The 13,891-nt window shown below is 53.6% G+C and overlaps 2 protein-coding genes across 2 annotated transcripts in view; both read right to left on the bottom strand.

Annotated features, from left to right (window-relative positions):
• Positions 1–2,219: 2,219 nt before the first annotated feature.
• Positions 2,220–3,600, bottom strand: LOC148125710 (uncharacterized). The gene is made up of 2 exons (XM_087935416.1): positions 2,615–3,600; positions 2,220–2,459 (listed from the first exon to the last, which is right to left on the bottom strand). The coding sequence occupies exons 1-2, from the start codon at positions 3,470–3,472 to the stop codon at positions 2,235–2,237; spliced, it is 1,083 nt and encodes a 360-aa protein (XP_087791542.1). The 5' UTR covers positions 3,473–3,600; the 3' UTR covers positions 2,220–2,234.
• Positions 3,601–3,835: 235 nt separating this feature from the next.
• Positions 3,836–13,891, bottom strand: part of LMF2 (lipase maturation factor 2) — a 24,656-nt gene continuing 14,600 nt past the window's right edge. Inside the window, 8 exon segments of the mRNA XM_087935414.1 lie at positions 3,836–4,291; positions 6,138–6,264; positions 6,599–6,710; positions 8,178–8,346; positions 9,459–9,641; positions 10,762–10,854; positions 12,322–12,431; positions 13,872–13,891. The exon segment at positions 13,872–13,891 is cut by the window's right edge and continues 106 nt beyond it. Of these exon segments, the coding sequence (XP_087791540.1) occupies positions 3,959–4,291; positions 6,138–6,264; positions 6,599–6,710; positions 8,178–8,346; positions 9,459–9,641; positions 10,762–10,854; positions 12,322–12,431; positions 13,872–13,891 (1,147 nt within the window). The 3' untranslated portion in view covers positions 3,836–3,958.

The following is a 13,891-nucleotide window of genomic DNA, read 5'->3' as shown; positions in this document are numbered from 1 at the left end:
CCCGCCTGGCTCAAGGGCGCAATTGACTCATTTTCTCGTGATACTGAACTGTTTTTTGAACTGACTTTATAATTACTATGAAACACTGTCTAGATTTTAGACGCCTTTCTGTGGTAAACATATGGTCTGTGTGCTGGCATGACTAAATCGTCTCCTGGGCCCCCCTAATGGAACAACGACGCTGACCTTCCCACCAAAGGGGTCCTTATTTTCCTACTCGCTGTCAACTCATAAGATATTTCTAGGGTTTTTAGAGTTGTCAACAGAGAAGGGGGAGGAAGGGGTTTGAAAGAGCAGTGTGGCAGCTTGCAAACCGAAAGTGCATTCCATAAATGTTTTCAAAGATAGTAACTGGGTGACTGAAGTTTCTGCCATGCAAAATTCTAACTGGAGAGCCTGACGGATGACTCTGGGCTATGGATGGGTCCCATTGGAGGATATGAGTTACGATACACCCAGGCGGTGAAGGGGAAAACCGGGGTCAGAGGTGACAAGGAATGACGTGTCTCAGAGTCAGCTGCACCCAGGCAGTGCCGGACACGTTAACTCTCAATAAATCCTTTGGAAGTTTTGGAAGTTCGGCTCGAGACTCGGGATTTAAATGGCGGGGAGAACCGATGGAATCCAGACATAAAAATATTTTTAGGGTCTTGTTAGAGTGGCCAACAGAAAGGGAGGTGGGGGGGAGCAGTGTGGCAGCTTGGAAATGGAAAATGCATTCCGTCAATGTTTCCAGAGATAGTAACTAGGTGACCGAAGTTTCTGTTGTACAAAATTCTAACTGGAGAGCCTGACGGATGACTCTGGGCTATGGAGGTGTCCCATTGGAGGATATGGATTACGATACACCAGGGGGCAGGTGGGGGAAAACCAGGGTCAAGGGTGACAGCGAATTACATGTCTCAGAGTCGGCTACTCCTAGAGTAACTGCCGGAATCCTGAAACTTGCATTTTTGACATGCTTCTGAACTGCTACGTAGGCAGAAGCGGGGACAAATAAAGGGAAGTCACTCCGTTGCAAAGCCGAAGAAGAGCCGGCGCTGTCCGAACGCGTCTCCGTGGTCACGTGGCCGACAGGACTAAACGCCAAAGGCGCACGGAAGGTCGCTGTTTCCTTCCCACCAAAGGGGTCCCTATTTTTCTACTTGCATTTTTTCACGTGCTTTCGAACGGCTAGGTTGGCAGAAGCGGCTGAGACCAGGAGCGGGAGCTCACTCCGTTATGCGGTGCTGGGGATTTGAACCGCCGATCTTCCTGATCAGCGTCTTAGCCATTGAGCGCCCGTGTTCCTGAGATTCTTACGACCAACGTGATTCCCATAACTGAGAATCAATTTTCCGCTGCTAAGGGATTCAATTGGGCAGCTCGTTTTGTCTGCTTTTTTACAACTTTTCTTGCCAGTCGTTAAGTGAATCGGTGGAGTTGTTAAGTGAGACACATGGTCGTTAAGTGAACCTGGCTTCCGTATTGACTCTGATGGTCAGAGGGTTGCCAAAGGGGGGGTCACGTGACCCCAGGGACGCTGCGGCCCTCATAACTATGAGTCGGTTGCCAAGCGCCTGGACTTTGATCACGTGACCATGGAGGAGGCTGCAACGGTCAAGTGATTTTTCCCAGTTCTGTTGTAATAACTGCAGTCATTCACTTAACAACGAGTGGCAAGGGAGGTCACAAAATGGGGCATACTTCACTTAACAACCATCTCGCTTAGCAACAGACATTTTGCTTCACTCGTAAGCTCGTAAGTTGCTTCACTCAGTGACAAATTCTCTCCCCCCTTCACCTTTCGTGCTTCCATCCATCAAATGCAGGCAGTCCTCGACTTACAACAGTTCACTTAGTGACCAAAATGACAACAGCACTGAAGAAAATGGTCTTAGGGCCGTTTTTCACACTTACGACCGTTGCATGGCCAAGGGGTCAAACGTTTGGATGTTTGGCAACTGACTCACACTCATGACGGTCGCAGTGTTCCGGGGGGGGGGGTGTCAGGGGATCCCAGAGTCGCTTGGCAACCGTGTGACTCACTTAACTGCCGGGGATTCGCTTAGCAACCAAGGTGAGAAACGTCGTACAACGGGGCAAATCCACTTAACAAACGTCCCACTTCAGAAATGCCTCACTTAACAACGTAAATGTTGGGGTCAATTGTGGTCGTAAGCTGAGGACTACCCGTATGGATGCGTGTACACACACACACACACACACACGCAGAGAGCTGGAATGTACAGGTTTTATTTAGAAAACTGGAGCCGTCTCTTGGGTGCCAAGTGCGAGAAACGCCAACTCTGCTCCCCCAAGGCGTGAAGCGAGGAGTCCGGTGGGGGCGCCCGTTGCCCCCTCCCCCCCTCGGCCTCAAGGATGCAGCAGGGAGCAGCGAACGTGGCCCCCCCTCCAAAGAAGGTCCAGGGGAGGGCTGGGAGGGAGGGGGGGTGAGGGGGGTTGGGACCGGCAGATGAGTCCTCCCCCCACCACCCCAAAAGCAGAAGCTGAACCGGTGGTCTCAGCCAGGTTCCTCCCACCTCTGGTCCCAGAGCCTGGTGGGATGTGGGGGCAGGGGAGGGGGAGGGAGGGAAGGAGAAGGGAGGGAGGGAGGGAGGGAAAGGAAAGGAAGGAAGGGAAAGGAAGGAAATGAGAAAAAGGAAGGAAGGCATAAAAAGGGAAGGAGGGAGGGAATGAGAAAAAGGAAGGAAGGAAGGAAGGAAGGAAGGAAGGAAGGAAGGAAGGAAGGAAGGAAGGAAGGAAGGAAGGAAGGAAGGATGGATGGAAGGAAGGAAGGAAGGAAGGAAGGAAGGAAGGAAGGAAGGAAAGGGAAGGCAGGCAGGCAGGCAGGAAGAAAGAAAGGGAGGGAGGGAGGGAGGGAGGGAGGGAAAGGAAGGAAGAGAAAGGAAGGAAATGAGAAAAAGAAAGGAAAGCACAAAAAAGGGAAGGAGGGAGGGAATAAGAAAAAGAAAGGAAGGCACAAAAGGAGGGAGGAAATGAGAAAAAGGAAGGAAGGAAAGGAGGGAAGGAAAGAAGAAAAAGAAAGGAAGGCACAAAAAGGGAAGGAAGGAGGGAATGAGAAAAAGGAGGAAGGAAGGAAAGGAGGGAAGGAAAGGAGGAAAAGAAAGGGAAGGAAGGAAAGAATGGAGGGCGGGGATCGGGAAGGAAGGAAGGAAGGCAGACAGAGGGAAGGAAAGAAGCGAAGGGAAGGGAAAAAGGAAGGGTGGGGAAAAGGATGGGAGAAAAAGGAAGATAGGAGGAAAGGAGAGAAGAAGGGAAGGGAAGCAAGGAAGGAAAGAAGGGAGGGAGGGAAGAAGGGAGGAGGAAAGGAGGGAAAGCAAGGGAGGGAGGGGAAAGGAGGGAGGAAAAAGGAAGGAAGGAAAGAAGGAAAATAGAGAGGAGGGAGGGGAAAGGAGGGAGGGAAGAGAAAGGGGAGAAATGGGAGGGGCTGCCAAGATCCAACCCTCCTCCCCCGCCCCCTGCCAATCATCCAACCACGCCCAGAAGAGGAGAACGTTCCTGGGGACCCCCAAAGACCAAAAGCCCACCCCCCGGTCCCCAAACACGGGAGACCCCCGGCAACTGACCCAGGGGGCGCCACTCCCCCCGTGCCGTCGAAGAGCGAGGAGGGGTCACGGATTCAAGAGGCGCAGAAGGGTGAGCGGGCCAGGGTCTCAGCCCCAACAGCCTCACCTGCAGCCTCGCCCCTCCCTCAGCGTGACGGGAGGACCTTCGGGGGTGGGGGTGGGGGGCTGTTCAAAGGGGCTTCCACCCCCACAGTTGGCGTGTGCGTGCGTGCGCGTGTGAAGGTGTGACGGGAGGAAGGCAGGCGGCCAAAGTCCGAGAGGGCGGCGAAGTTTCTTCCCGCTCAGCTCACATCCCGTTTTGGCATCTCGCGGAGGCCGGGGGGTTATTTTGGGGGTTTTTTTTGAGGGGTGTGTGTGCGTGTCTCCTGGAGATGCCACCCCGCCCCGACTTATTTCTTCTTCTTCGTATGCCGCAGCCCGTTGGAGGGGGCCTCTCCGGCCGGCCGGGCCTTCTCCTCCTTCCTCCGCAACTGCCCGTTCTTCTCTCCGCCGGACTGGTCTCCGCCACCGCCGGGGTCGGCCACCGCGTCGCCCAGCCGACTCGTCTTCTGCCGGCCTCCGGGGGGCAGCCCTCCGGATGGCAGCCGGGCCCCCAGTCCTCGCAGGATGCCCACGGCCGCGGCCGTCAGGTAGAAGGACCAGATGATGGCTGGACCGGTGAATGGGCGGAGGTGGACCCGAACTCGCTGCAGCAGGCTGGGCAGGAGGGCATCCGGCGGGCGCTTCAGGGGGCTTGTCCTGGAAAGAGGGGGGCGGGGGGGAAAAACTTCAGTAGGACAGGCTCCCACCCACCCAACTCCCCTCAGGAATTTTTGGGGTGAACAAGAGAATGGGGTGTGTGTGTGTGTGTGAAGGTAATGAAGATTTAATAGCCGACTGGCTGCTGTAAGCCAATAGGGTGAGTCAGGAGGGTACTGTCGCTTTAAGAGGCTGTCTATATAAAGGAGGCCATGTGAGGACCTCTCTCTCTCTCTCTGTCTCTCTCTCTCTTCTCTCTCTCTCTGTCTTTCTCTCTCTCTCTCTCTCTCTCTCTCTCTCTCTCTCTCTCTCTCTCTCTTTCTGTCTCTCTTTCTCTCTCTCTTTCTCTCTCTCTTTCTCTCTCTCTGTCTCTCTCTCTCTCTCCTCCTGTTCTATCTCCATTGTAGTTCTCCATGTAGAGTTGAAGATCGATTGCTTGCCTGGTATTTGCCTAACACGTGTGTGTATGTATATAGTAGTCTTGCACACAAACCGTGAAAAGACAACGCTTCTGTGTGCTTTTGTGGTGCTCCCCGATAGTAGTCACGCTGTAAACACTCCGATGGAAGGGGATTCCAGGGGAGGCTACAGGAAGTTGTCAACTTACAACAATTCGTTTAGTGACCGTTTTAAGTTACAACGGCACTGCAAAAAAAAAGGGGGGGGAATTTACGACCCTTCCTCACACTTAGGATGGTCGTAGCAGCCCCATGGATACATAATTCAGACCCTTGGCAATTGACTCATATTTCTGACAGTCCTGGGGTCACGGGGGCCGCTTTTGCGACTCTTCAGACGAGCAAAGCCAATGGGGAAGCCCGATTCATTGAACGACCGTCTTACTAACTGAACGACGGCAACAATTTGCTTAACAACCGGGACAAGAAAAAGTCATAAACTGGGGCGAAACTCAACTGTCATGCTTGGCGATGGAAATTGGGGCTCGACAGCCGTCGTATGTTGAGGACTGCTTATAATTTTTGGGAGTGGGGCTGCCCAATTGTGAAATTTTTATATATATATATAATTCTTTATATATATATATATGTGGATCTTTGGTTGTTCGGGTTTTCTCCCGCGTAAGATTCGAAAGTATCTAGGCAAATACCCGCGAGAACCTCAGAAAATATATATATATAATATATATATATATATATATGTGTGTGTGTGTGTGTGTGTGTGTGTTTTCTGAGGTTCTTGCGGGTATTTGTATGTGGATCTTTGGTTGTTGGGTTTTCTCAGCGTAAGATTCGAAGTATCTAGGCAGCGTTGATGAAGTCTCATTCATCTTCTTCAGGCTTGTGTCTTTGGCTTTGTGCTTCTCAGAGTGAATGCTCTGAGAGTGAATGCTTCTCAGTGAATGCTTCTCACTCTGAGAAGCACAGAGCCGGAGACAGAAGCCTGAAGATGATGAATGAGACTTCATCAAACGTTGCCTAGATACTCAATCTTACGGGAGAAAACCCAACAACCAAAGATCCATATATATATATATATATATATATATATATATATATATATATATATATATATATATATATATATACATATACATACACACACACACACACACACACACACACACACACATGTGTATGTGTATGTGATGTGTATATGTGTATATATATGTGTATATATATGCGTGTGTGTGTATATATATATATATATATATATATATATAGATAGATAGATAGATAGATAGATAGATAGATGTTGGAAATATTTTATGGCTTTAATTTTGGTCAATAACCCCCCCCCTTTCTACTCCAGAGCGGGCATATATTCCCCCTCCTCCTCCCTAAAGCTGGCTGCTCCACCCTCCCCAACCACAATACCCATGCTCCTCACCTTGAGCCCGTGCTGGGCCAGCTGGGCTTCCAGGTTGGGGTCTCCCAGGAAGACCACCGGGTAGAATTCCTCAACCCATCGGCGACGCCACCAATTTTGAGGGAGGGTCCTGCTGGGAGAAAAGGGGGGGACGGGGAGGGGGGGGTTGAAGCCAGTGCACTGGCAGCCTGGCAGCCTCCTCTCCCTTACGTGGCTGGGGGGGGGAGGGCACAGTCCCCCCCCCTGCCCCTCCTGGGCCTTGGTGAGGAAGCCAACTCCTCCTCTTCCTCTTCCTCCTCGAGGCAGGGAGAATATTTGATAGCTTTCATGGGTTGGATTGGCCTTACCTGGCCTTTCCCAATGGGGGAGGGGGAAACAAACCCATTTTCCTGGACTAGAGACTTCCTCCCCTCCCCCACCCTGCAGCCACCTGACCCCAGCCCCTCCCCCCACCGTCCACTCACCCGTCCACCTCGGCCTCCGTGAACCAATACTTGTACAGCTGGGCCCGGATGTAGGTGGGCGGCTGGTCCCTGAAGGGGTACTTGGAGTCGTCGACCTGGATAAGGTGGATCACTGCGGTGAAATTGGGGAGGGGGAGAGGGAGGGGGAGGAGATGGGTGAGTGGGTCAGCTGGAAGGAGAAGACGGAGGGTCTCCGGCTCTCTTTCTGCCCCCGCCCCCCACCCCGACATCCCCCTGTCATCCTGGGGATGGATGCAGGACCCACAGGGAGGGGTCCCTGCCTGCCCCACCCCCCATTGGAGCCCTTCCTCCCCCCCCACCAGCCCAGAAGACCCCTCCTCGCTTCTCTCCTCCAACAGCTTCAAGCAGCAACCCTCATCCAGATGTTGCAGCTCCGTCCTTCTCCCGAAGGAGAGGCCGGGCTTCCCAGGCATGCAAGGTCCCTTGTGGGCGTGCAAAGGGCCACGATGAATGGCTGCAGGGGGTCCCCTCGGCCCCACCCGCCCACCCCCACCTCCTGCAGACCCCTTCCCTGGCCATTCCCCCCCCACCCTCCTGGCTCTCCGTTTCTGAACTGTGGGGCCTCGGTGGTCTCTCTGGAAGCCTGAGAAGAGGGCTTGGAAGAGGGGGAAGGAAAGGAGGGAGGGAGGGAAGAAGGAAGGAGAGAAGGAAGGAGGGAGGAAGGAGAAAGGAAGGAAACAGGAGGGAGGGAGGAGAGAAGGAAGGAAGGACGGAAAGGAAGGAAGGACGGAAAGGAAGGATGGAGAAAGAACAAATGAGGGAGGAAGGAGAAAGAAGGAAGAGGAAGGAAACGGAGGAGTGAGGAAGGAAGGAGAAAGAGAGAGGAAGGAAGGAAAAAAGAAGGAAACAGAGGAGGGAGGGAGGGAGGAGAGAAGGAAGGGGGGAAGGAAGGAAAGGAAGGACGGAGAAAGAAGAAGAAATGAGGGAGGAAGGAGAAAGAAGGAAGGAGGGAGGGAGGGAAGAAGGAAGGAGAGAAGGAAGGAGGGAGGAAGGAGAAAGGAAGGAAACAGGAGGGAGGGAGGAGAGAAGGAAGGAAGGACGGAAAGGAAGGAAGGACGGAAAGGAAGGATGGAGAAAGAACAAATGAGGGAGGAAGGAGAAAGAAGGAAGAGGAAGGAAATGGAGGAGTGAGGAAGGAAGGAAATGGAGGAGTGAGGAAGGAAGGAAGGAGAAAGGAGGAGGGAGGAGAGAAGGAAGGAAGGACGGAAAGGAAGGAAGGACGGAAAGGAAGGATGGAGAAAGAACAAATGAGGGAGGAAGGAGAAAGAAGGAAGAGGAAGGAAATGGAGGAGTGAGGAAGGAAGGAAATGGAGGAGTGAGGAAGGAAGGAAGGAGAAAGGAGGAGGGAGGAGAGAAGGAAGGAAGGACGGAAAGGAAGGAAGGACGGAAAGGAAGGATGGAGAAAGAACAAATGAGGGAGGAAGGAGAAAGAAGGAAGAGGAAGGAAATGGAGGAGTGAGGAAGGAAGGAAATGGAGGAGTGAGGAAGGAAGGAAGGAGAAAGGAGGGGAGGGAGGAGGAGAAAGGAAGAAGGCAGGGGAGTGTCCCCCGCTCCTCACCTTCCTTCTTGCCCTGCAGGAGGCGGTAGACGAAGCTGCTGAACCAGGGGCTGTGGCTGTGGTGGCCCAGGGCGGCGAACCACATCTGCCAGTCCAGGCGGGGCTGGTGAGGGGCCACGATGGGCGGCGCAGCGCTGACGTTGCCGGGCTTGTACATGAACTCGATCTCCTGGGGAAGCGGGAGAGACCGGCTCTGTTCCCCGGCTGCCTAGAGGAGCCACTCCCCCCACCCCCACCCCGGGCCCCCCGTGGTTCTGCCCACTCTTCCCTGCCACCAGCCCCCCCGTGCCCCACACCGCATCTGGGTCAACCGACCAGGAACAGGGATCGGGTCAATGCTCAGCACGAACATCATCAGGGCTAGCGGGGAGTAGGGGTTGCAGAGAGGAGGAGGAGGGGGAGGGGAAGGAGGAGGGGGAGGAAAGTGGCTGCGGGGTCCTTGGTGCTCTCTGAGTGTGACGCTTTCCTCGCAGACGTTTCATGACCAACTAGGGAACCTCCTCAGGGCTAGAAGGGTGCGGGGTTTGCTCTCGTTTATATACCGTATTTCCCCATGTATAAGCCACCCCTTTTTTCCAAAATTTTCAAGCCCAAAAGTAGGGGGTGGCATATACAAAGCAGGTACACTTTTTATACGTGAAAAATGCATAAAATAATAAAGTAGGAATAAACTGGTTTTCCAGCAGTATGCTATACTTTTTTGTAAAAATTGTACGTGATTTACACGATTACGAAATGCGAGCACGCGATAGAAATGCATACGCTAGGCATCGGCCTGAATGCTTGCTCCAACTCTCGCTCCGATGCGTGATTGCTAGCGTCGCCGCACCGCTTCGGCGTCATGACCGAAGTTGTAGATCTAGACGTCGAATTTTGTTTCTTTGTAAATTTTCTTTCTTCATAACTTGTTTCTCTAATAAAATATTTTTTCAAAACTTCACAGTCCAAAAATTGGGGGTGGCTTATACAAAGGGGGTGCTTATACATGGGGAAATACGGTACTAGCGGCTTGTTCCATCACGTTGTTGGACGTCTTTCCTCCTCGGTGGCTCCTTCGTCAGGCTGTGGTTCACTGCGTGTTTGTCCGATTTGGTAGCTCCTTAATTGGGGTATCTTAGCTGGATGGTTGTCTCTTTCAAATGGGGTGTAAACATTATTTATCCCCATGTGCCTGTGGATGGCCGACTTGTCCGAAGGCCAGGTTTCCAGGGATTTGCGACCGTTTGGGGGTTTAGCTTGGGTCAAGGAGGATCAGCCCCCCAGCACCCCAAACCCACTCACCGTCCACGTTTCCTTGTCGTGGCTGCCTTCCAGCACCACCTCCGGCCGCCCACCGACGCCCGTCATTCGCCGGAAGAGCCCATAGGAATTGGCCAGCTGGTAGCGATCCACAGCCCCAAAGGCCTGATGGATGCCCGGCCAGAGCTTCCCGTTGGACTCATACTCAATGTACGTGAAGGGCACCTGGGGAAGAGACAGGGGGCTTGGATTTGAACCCACAACATCTCCTGGAGAGCAGGGACATCGAGAGAGCCCAGCCGGTCCAACCCGGATCTCGGCCCAAGATGTTTTGATGAGAATCGAACTTCTGGCTGTGGGTATATCCCTGTAGCACCAGGGCCGGCCTGCCTGCCCGCTTTCCTATTTTCCCTCTCATTTTCCTCCCTTCCTATATCTCCTCTCATTTTTCTTTCCTTCCTTCCTATTTTCCTCCCATTTTCCTTCCTTCCTATTTTCCTTCCTTCTTCCCATTTTCCCTCTCATTTTCCTTCCCATTTTTCTGCTCATTTTTCCTTCCTTCCTTCCTATTTTCCCTTTTTCTTTCCTTCCTTCCTTCCTACCTATTTTCCTTCCTTCTTCCCATTTTCCCTCTCATTTTCCTTCCTATTTTTCCGCTTGTTTTTCCTTCCTTGCTATTTTCCCTTTCATTTTCCTTCTTCCCATTTTCCCTCTCATTTTCCTTCCTTCCTATTTTCCTTCCTTCTTCCCATTTTCCCTCTCATTTTCCTTCCTATTTTTCCGCTCGTTTTTCCTTCCTTGCTATTTTCCCTCACATTTTCCTTCCTTCCTTCCTTCCTTCCCTCCCTCCCTCCCTCCCTCTCATTTTCCTTCCTTCCTTCACACTTAGCAACAGACCTTAGACTTATACGCTTCTTCGAGGCGCTTTCCAGCCCTTTCCTAGCGGTGTACAGAGTCAGCCTCTTGCCCCCCCAACAACCTCGGTCCTCGTTTTACCGACCTCGGAAGGACGGAAGGCTGAGTCAACCCCTAAGCCGGTCAGGGTCGAACTGCTGGCCGTGGGCGGAGCCAGCCTGCATCCCTGCCCTCTAACCACTGGGCCACCAGGGCCGTATGCTTTAAAGCAAGGCAGGTTTGTAAACTAGACTGACTTATTTAGGGGTACTGGGGGGATTTGTGGCTCCGGGGTCTCCCAGCCTTCCTCTGACGGTATGATTCACCCCAATTTCTACACCCCCCCCCGGCATGAAGCCCACGAAGGCCTAGCAACCCCTCCCAGCCCGATGCCACCAGGTAGGCCCCCCCTGGCCCATCTGCCCCCCCACCCCCCCTTCCCAAGACTCACCAGGCTGATGGCGAACATGCCCAGAGCAGCCGTGGCGAAAACGGCCCATTGCACGACGGCCCAGAGTTTCCAGAAAATCCCCGGACGCAGGCGCTCCTGGGGGCGGGAGGGAAGGGAAGGAAAGGGGTGTCAGGCAGCAGAACCCCAGGGGAATGAACCCCCCCCAGATATTGTGAGGGGGGGAACATTCCTTTGACAGACAAAGACAGAAGAACAGCCAATTCTGGGCACTCGGAGCCCACCTATTTTAGAGCGAGTGAGGCTCGGGAAGCACCTGATTTAAAGAATAATCACACAGCCAGTTAGATTGGGTGAAACGGCCTCCGTGGATCTGAAAAATGGACTGTGGGCAAAAAGAGGAGGAGGAGGAGGAGGAGGAGAAGAGGAGGAAGAGGAGGAGGAGGAGAAGAGGAGGAGGAGGAGAAGAGGAGGAGGAGGAGAAGAGGAGGAGGAAGAGGAGGAAGAAAAAGAGGAAGAGGAGGAGCAGGAAGAGGAAGAGGAGGAGGAGAATAGGAGGAAGAGGAAGAGGAGGCCGAGGAAGTAAAAGAGGAAGAGGAGGAGGAGGAAGAGGAGGAGGAGGAGGAATAGGAGAAGAGGAAGAGGAGGAGAAGAGGAGGAAGAAAAAGAGGAAGAGGAGGAGGAAGAGGAAGAGAATACGAGGAAGAGGAAGCCAAGGAAGTAAAAGAGGAAGAGGAGGAAGAAGAGGAGAGGAGGAGGAGAGGAGGAGGAGGAAGAGGAGGAGGAGGAAGAGGAGGAAGAGGAGAAGAGGAAGAGGAGAAGAGGAGGAAGAGGAAGAGAAGAGGAGGAAGAGGAAGAGGAGGAGGAGGAAGAAAAAGAGGAAGGAGGAGGAAGAGGAGGAGGAAGAGGAAGAGGAGGAGAAGGAAGAGGAGGTGGAGGAGGAGGAAGAGGAGGAGAAGGAAGAGGACAAGGATTATGGGATCCTTGGTGCTCTCTAAGCTGGGTTGTTTTCTTGCAGACGTTTCATGACCCAAACTAGGTAACATCATCAGTGCTGGAAGGAAGGGGTGGGGGGTTGCAGAGAGGAGGAGGAGGAGGAGAATGACTATAGGGTCCTTGTTGCTCTCTGAGCTGGGTGGTTTCCTTGCAGACGTTTCATGACCTGTCTAGGTAATACCATCAGTGCCAGGAGGGAGTGGGCTTGCAGGAAGGAGGAGGAAGAGAAGGAGAAAGCGGAAATGGAGAAGAGGACAAAGGAATGAGAAGGGATAAAGAGAAGAAGGGAGGAGGAGGAGGAGGAGGAGGAGGACTGTGGGCTCCTTATCGCTCTCTGAACTGGGTTGTTTGCTTGCAGATGTTTTCCTGACCCAACTAGGGAACGTCATCAGTGCTAGAAAGGACTGGGTGCGGCGAGGAAGAGGGGAGGAAAAAAGGGTGAAGGAAGGGAAGGACAAAATGATGAAGAAGAGGAGATGAAGGAGAAGGAGAGTAGGGCCAATGGCGCCTTTCTCGCCTTCCAGGGCTGACATCCTGGCTGGCGAAACCGCCCTCCCCTTCCTGCCTAGGATCCCTTCGGAATCGTCTCGGAGGTGACCCCCCGACTCACCTGTATCCGGCCTGAAGGACCTCCCACAGCAAGGAGAGGAGCCCCACGGCCACCAGAGGGAGGGTCACCGCCTTCAGCCACTGCATGAACTCGTGGTAGGTGAACGCTGGAGAGAGAAACCCGGTCGAGGGCGCGTGTGAACAAGCGGGCCAGGAAAGCACCCTGCCTGCACACCCTCCTCTCGCTCTCTCCCTCTCGGCCCGGAGGCAACAGGTTCACACGTGCCGCTGTCCTCAACGACTGCTACTGCACCCCTCTTCCAATGGGGGAGGACCCCGGGCCAGGAATTGTAAACCCCCCCCAGCTCTAAAACACGAGGGGTGGGTTGGGGACAGACCCCTCCCATGCCTTGTATTTCGGAGGGTAAGGACCCTTTCCCCCTTGGCGAGGAGGGGGTGCCAAGGGAGCAGAGTTGTTGGGGTGTGGGAGAAATCTTACACACACACACACACACACACACACAGAGCACAGAGGGGGGGAAGGGGGCAAAATGGTAAAGTCTGGGGATGTGTTGTGGCCCACCAGTGCAGCTGGCGGCAGATTCGGACAGTGAGGAGGTTGTGGGGGAACCTGGGCCAGTCCTGGAGTCTGGGGGAGGCTCTGTGTCGGAGGCAGAGATGGGGGCCAGGGCCATCTGACAGTCCAACTGCCTTTAGAGTTGGAGATCGGTGGGGAAGAAGAACAGCTGGAGCCTGTTCCCAGTGTGCGCATGCACAGAGCTGCCAGAAGAAGGGAATAACTGAGGAAAAAGAGGCAGAGATGGGGCCGGGGACATCCAACAGTTATCAGCTGCCTTCAGAGTCAGAGATCAGTGAGGAAGAAGAACAGCTGGAGCCTGTTCCCAGTGTGCGCATGCACAGAGCTGCCGGATGAAGGGTCTGGGGAAGGCTCGGATGAGGGCTCTGTGTCGGAGGCAGAGATGGGGGCCAGGGCCGCCCGACAGTTATCAGCTGCCTTTGGAGTCAGAGATCAGTGAGGAAGAAGAACAGCTGGAGCCTGTTCCCAATGTGCGCATGCACAGAGCTGCCAGGAGAAGGGAACAGTTAAGGGACAAGGGTCGATTCGGGAGTAAAAGCACAGCTGGACAGTGAATGGCCCCTCCCAGAGGGAATAAAAGAGGATCGGAAGGAGAGTGGGGCTTGCAGGAGACAATTAGTTCGTTTAATTAGTGGGAAGATCTGTTCCTGACTTCTTGCCAAGTCATTGCTGCTACAGCAGGGCGTTTGGAAGCTATCCACCTGGCAACTCTCCCAGCCTGATAAAGGTCTATCGTTGTGAAATCTCTTAAAAGACGGTTGGCCAGGACTTTGTTGGAGAGGAAATTCACAGTCGATTCAATGAAAGGGGTTTTATTGGGAACGAGGAGTCGGCTTCGTGATCTTGGGAAGCTTCGGCCAGAACAGCACGTGGGAATAGGGCGGGTGGGTCAGGGCTGGGCCCCTCGCAGGCCGAAATGGGAGGAGGGACTGCAGCTTTCAGGAATCCCTCCATAACAAGACACCCCCTGCTGCCCACAGAAGCCCCCACCCACCCCCGGAAGGAATACCTGTCTTGGATTCGAGGAGT

Source organism: Pseudonaja textilis, chromosome 5, assembly GCF_049901715.1.
Source record: "Pseudonaja textilis isolate UNSWEBS1 chromosome 5, rPseTex1.2, whole genome shotgun sequence".
In the NCBI taxonomy this organism is placed as follows: Eukaryota; Metazoa; Chordata; class Lepidosauria; order Squamata; family Elapidae; genus Pseudonaja; species Pseudonaja textilis.
Note: the sequence above shows the minus strand (reverse complement) of the source record. Positions and strands in the feature narration are given on the sequence as shown.

Coding starts and splice junctions, on each gene's coding strand:
- LOC148125710 (XM_087935416.1), bottom strand. CDS start 3,472: ATGATTGGCAGGGGGCGGGGGAGGAGGGTTGGATCTTGGCAGCCCCTC. Junction 2,460..2,614: donor CATTTCCTTCCTTTCCCTTC/CTTCCTTTCCTT, acceptor TGGGGGGAGGAC/TCATCTGCCGGTCCCAACCC.